Below are 5,433 nucleotides of genomic sequence, written 5' to 3'. Positions count from 1 at the left end.
GAGGGTTGGATTGGCCAGCCCGGGATGGTCTCCGACGTGGGGGTCCGACCTGTATAAAGGCGGCGGTCCTAGGGCCTCTCTTGCGTGAAGAGTAGGACCTACCGGAGGCCTGGACTCGTGATCTGGCCGGTGGGTTGAGTTCCGGAAGGCTCCACCGGTGAATGTAACAGTGCTTTGCTTGGAGTTTGCTGGATCGGAGGCATTCGGTCGTGCGCACCCATGCTTTTATTCCGACCGATTGGTTCTGAAGGGAGCGGCGTGAAGCTCTTTTTCTGTGTTGACATCAAGTGACTATGGATCCATGATGAAAGTCGGAAGAAGAGAATTTCATGAAGGCCGGAGGGGAGGACTAGCTAAGGGAGGTTCAAGTCTCCGCGCTGTTGAGAGACTTGCTTGATGTTCTGGGCTTTACAGCAGCAGTATGAAAGTGGGGGCGACAACACAGATGAAGTGCAAAGTCCTACCTTTCAGGATGAAAACCAAAGGTCTGGCCTTAACTGGTTGTGCCTGGCAATGGCCTTGGTGGAGGCATTGTTCTGAGAGCGGGGACTATCTTCAGGGTGAAAACCTAAGATATTTGATCGGGCGACGACGGTGTTTGGGCACTGTTTCCTTCTTGGAGGCGTCATTTTTTGGAGAGTCTGTAATTCAGGTGTTGTCTTGACGGTGGATGTATTGTTGTTGTTAGACCCGAGATACTGTAGCGGGACCTTTGTTTCTTAGTTTTCTTTTCCTTTTTCTGGTTGTGTGTATCCGTAGTGCCATTAGGGTGGTGCGTTGTTGCAGAGGCTGGGTGTAATTGGTATCTTCTTGATATTAATATATTCCCTTTATCGAAAAAAAATCAGACCACGTTCTTGATAGATGCTTCATCATGGTAAAAAGACAGCAAAAGGTAGCCAATGTTATTTACAGGATCATAGTTCACAATCAAATCTGCAGATAAAATTGATACGCTTAAAATGCAACAGCATATTTTGGTCAGCAACATGCGCTGGTCTAGGTGACGGCAAAAGATTAGCATTACACTGCAACAGCATGAAACGGACGGACACGCTCTATGTATGCTGGTCACAGGCTTACACCACAAATACAAGTCCACAAAATCCAGCAGAGTGCCACTCAGAAGAAACCTGTAATCGGCAGGATATTTAGCATTCACTTGGCAATAAAAAAAAGGGAGTGAAAGATTTGATGGCATATTGCATTTTTTGTTGACAGTTGACATGACTTTTGCTAACCTGAAAATAAGTGAGCATTCTGGCACGGCTGCTGCTGCAGGGTCTCCGCCACAACCTCCATTGGCGCTGCCATGGTGTTTTGAGCTTCCCTGAACTTGGACGGTGGCTCTGGAGATTTACCCTCGGACAGAATGTCCACCTGATCATGGAAAAGGGTTGGCGCAGTAGCACGTATCAATGGTTCGTCCTCTTCCATCATGTCTTGAATCTTGACATTCTAGCAACACAAAATGATCAGTGCAACCTAACCATGAATTGGTCTATAATTGGTGCAACCTAACAATGAATTGAACTGAGTTATAATTGGTGCAACCTAACAACCTAACAATGGCCAGATATTTTCACTATGATCTGAGTTATAATTGGTGCAACCTAACAATGAATTGAACTGAGTTAGGAAGTTGGCTTGATCAGCCGTTGGGTAGTAAGGCCAAGAAGTTCTTGGTATGATTGTCCATCTCATATGTTGTTACCGCTGTTGAATACTTCCAGTTTTTTTTGAGGTCGAATACTTCCAGTAATTTAGGTCAATTACTGCTAGCTCCTAATTTGGCGTCTCATACAAACTAGGGTGCGAAAATCTTGACATGTTCTTTGCATGCTTGACATATTCACACTCTAATTTAGCTCAGCTGCGACCAGTTTGTAACTAGAAAACTTCATGTAATGAAACTGCACTATATTCTACAGACTACAGAGGAACACCATTTACCATACCATACCTGTAGTTTGATCCTCTTAGGATCAAAGAAGATAGAGAATCCATGGCCGTCCACTACCTCGACATCCTTCCTCTTCATACTCATAGGCACCGCAAGGTCCGTCATCTTCCTCCAGACGAACTCAAGATAATACTCAACTCACTTGGTAGTTATTATGGGCTTATGGTCTAATTTTGGCAGGATTTTTCCCTGTAGTGGTGGTGTCCAGGAACGGAGAGTTGACTAGTGATTACTGAAGCAAGATGACTTTGGATTCTGATGTAACGGCTCGAATCGACAAGTAATTTAACCATGCATGTGATGTATGCACAACACAGTACACACACGTACTATTGGTTAATCCTAGTTGACGTTCTGCACGTTGATGGTTAATTTGCTCGTTAATCGAGGTAAAATAAATACTCACTGCAGGTCTGCAGAGGGGTCAAATGATAATCGGTACTACCATTGTCCTGTTATCAGGTTTAGCAGCACCCATGTCCAGCCACATATTTTTGACGAAAGTGCAACTTCATGTCACAGTTCAAAAGCAGACCATGTCCTAACTATTCTTGATAGCTTCTCACATGGCTGGATGGCAGCTACAATATGTACAAACTAGAACTGTTCTTAGCACAAAAAACCTCAATAGAAGGTGAAACTCGCCGAGAACAATGGAACAAAAACAGCTTATTCCACCAAACAACTATAGAAGAGATTGTATGTAACCGCTTGTATTACAGCAGCAACACAGCGTTGCCTCAGCCCCAAAAGCCCAAACCTACCTCGAAAAAAAAGGCCAAACTACAAAATGTGGTTCATTACACGACTAACCTAATGTAACAGATCGCCGCCTCACATGCTGCAAGTTCAGTTCATGACTCGATTCTCAAAACAAATGGAGCTGGCATGATCCTAATCAAGACTCAATTCCCACAACACTGCTAGGTCTCTTTGTGTTGACCTGCCGCGCTCTTAAGGAGGAATTCCCCCTCACATACTATGTTACCATCCACGTAAGCTTTCCCTTCCATCTTGGCAAACCCAAATCTCTTCTGAGGATTAGCTAGCGTCATTCTCATGACCAAAGTATCCCCAGGAAGTACTGGCTTGCGGAACCTCACTTTGTCTATCCCTACGAAATAGAAATTGCCTTGTGATGATCCACCAACTTCAGGTTGCAACATCACAATGCCTCCAACCTGCGCCATAGCCTGTATATAAAGGTAGAAGTCTCCCATATGAGGGCAATTAAGAAACATTTTGATTCTAGAACAGCAATAATAATTTTTAGAGTTAGCTATTGAAGATCTAGCCACAGCAGAATCCAACACTATACTACTGAGACAACTGTACATATCAACATGTATTGGTTCAGATCGGATTGCAAAATATTATTCAGTTAAAATAAATGTTATTATAAATTGAGTAGCACAAACAATTTTATGCACTTCTGTAACCATTGTATGCAGTAAAATGATTACAAAATGGCAGTTTCCTCACTAACTTCAATAAATATAGACGTCTTAACATTTGCAAAACATACATTAAGAAAATTGTTGAACTGGGATATAGTCATTTGGATAGATACAAAAAAAAAATTATGAAGATACACCATGCTATACTTGGACAATAAGAAGTAAATTAACATTGAATAAGCTAGCTGCGTAAGTTGTAGGGTTATATATACATTAAACAAATACAACCTCTGTTCGGAAATAAGTGACTTGTTTTTGTCTAGATATGGATCTACCTACACACTGAAATGCGTGAGTAAAGACAATTTAATTTACCCCTTCAGAAATAGTAAATCCAGAGATTAGACAATATTATTACATTCTGCCGGGACAGGAATTCAGCTTTACAGAGACTCAGAGCGTACCTCAACCATTAGAACACCAGGCATTATGGGTCGGCCTGGGAAATGCCCACAGAAAAAGTTGTCGTTTATCGTTACATTCTTGATCGCAACAGCGTAGTCCCCCGCCTTGTACTCGATCACTTTATCTACGAAAAGGAACGGGAACCTAACATGCAGATCAAAATTCATAGTAAGTTAGAAGAACAAACAACTGCATACTCCTGAAGCATTTTCCCTCTCAGGTATCAAGCCACATCCTGACAACCATATAATGCTTTTATCTTGCACATATACTGTGAAATCGCCAAAAACAAATCGCGCTACATTGAAAAAAAAAGGTGATGTCCAAGACATGGAGTCACACTACGATAGTTTTGCCTTTGCCAACAGTAACTTGATGCACATATAGATCAGCCTTAGAAAAGATTAGTCTTGAAACAAGTGCTGATAATAATATAATTTCATTAGCCATTAAAATGAATTACAACTCAATGTTGTTTTGGGAGACCATGACACCATGAGAATGTCTAAAAATATATATTTTGTGATGGCAGGGGAGATATCAATAATAACAGATCTACAATGCAGCGGATCAAAATCTGAAAAGATCCATGGCACACGGATTCGTCCTAACTTATATTAAATTAGTTCCTTACAATGCGTCGCGGATACCCATAACAACACAAACTGAATCACTTGTCAAGAATTGCATTGTGATGCTATGCACGCCTCTCACCCAGGTTAAGTTCTGAGGAATACTCATATAGCTAAAGTAGCGGCCCTGCGGACCGCATAAACGCAATTCTGGCATCTTGCAAGGACTTGAATTAAGCGCATGCATTAACAACGAAACATATGCTGCAAGAAAGACTCGAACAGCATCATAAAACGGTGGTGTCATCGGCGAGTTGGCCATTCACCTGTGGGGCAGGATCTCGTGGATCTTGTTGATGTCCATGACGGTCGGGAAGGTAGTGAACTCTGCAAGCACACAATCGAACAGCCAGGAATCAATCAGGACAACAGGTTCTCAATCTCAATCTGAGCAAGCAACGACGGAAGAAGGTTGCAGGCGGGGCACAAAGGGAAGGGGTGAACGAAGAGGAGGATGACAAACGAACTTTTCTCGATAGGGCGCTCCTCCGCTGCCGCATTGTCGTCGGCAGCAGCCGATCGGCGCGTGACGAGGCGCTGCATCGGCGCGGCACGGCGGGGGAGTGCGACGCGGGTCTGGCGGGGCGCAAAGGTGGAGGGGAGCGCGGCGCGGCTGGCCGATCTGGACACGGGCACGGCGGCAGTCTCCATTGGCGGGCGCGGCGGCGGGGAGCGACAGAGCGAGCCCTGCGCGGCAAGGGTTGATGGCGTTTGGTGGCGCGTGCGTGGCATGCGCTCTGATCATATGATGGTACCAGAGCCGTGCCGCCACGCCTCTTTGAGGTGGGCTGAGCAAGTGAGCATGGTCCGGCCCAATTGAAATGGGCGTCACGACAACGTGCAATAGCCGTACGCAAAGGAAAAACCTATTTATCGCGCAGCGGGCGTGGCCTATTAAAAATAAACATAAAAACAAATAATTGAAAAAAGATAAAATAGGGAGCAGAAGGCTTACCTAGGCCGACCCACCAACAAG

At 44.2% G+C, this 5,433-nt stretch overlaps 2 protein-coding genes across 2 annotated transcripts; both read right to left on the bottom strand.

Annotated features, from left to right (window-relative positions):
• Positions 1 to 887: 887 nt before the first annotated feature.
• On the bottom strand, positions 888 to 2,236 carry LOC127316872 (uncharacterized). The gene is made up of 3 exons (XM_051347342.2): positions 1,964 to 2,236; positions 1,242 to 1,458; positions 888 to 1,133 (listed from the first exon to the last, which is right to left on the bottom strand). Exons 1-3 carry the CDS (start codon positions 2,066 to 2,068, stop codon positions 1,123 to 1,125), a joined length of 333 nt encoding a protein of 110 aa, XP_051203302.1. The 5' UTR covers positions 2,069 to 2,236; the 3' UTR covers positions 888 to 1,122.
• Positions 2,237 to 2,741: 505 nt separating this feature from the next.
• Positions 2,742 to 5,151, bottom strand: LOC127316873 (uncharacterized). Its single transcript, XM_051347343.2, has 4 exons — positions 4,925 to 5,151; positions 4,724 to 4,784; positions 3,825 to 3,969; positions 2,742 to 3,156 (listed from the first exon to the last, which is right to left on the bottom strand). The coding sequence occupies exons 1-4, from the start codon at positions 5,106 to 5,108 to the stop codon at positions 2,887 to 2,889; spliced, it is 660 nt and encodes a 219-aa protein (XP_051203303.1). The 5' UTR covers positions 5,109 to 5,151; the 3' UTR covers positions 2,742 to 2,886.
• Between the last annotated feature and the right edge of the window lie 282 nt (positions 5,152 to 5,433).

Source organism: Lolium perenne, chromosome 7, assembly GCF_019359855.2.
Source record: "Lolium perenne isolate Kyuss_39 chromosome 7, Kyuss_2.0, whole genome shotgun sequence".
Classification (NCBI taxonomy): domain Eukaryota; kingdom Viridiplantae; phylum Streptophyta; class Magnoliopsida; order Poales; family Poaceae; genus Lolium; species Lolium perenne.
Note: the sequence above shows the minus strand (reverse complement) of the source record. Positions and strands in the feature narration are given on the sequence as shown.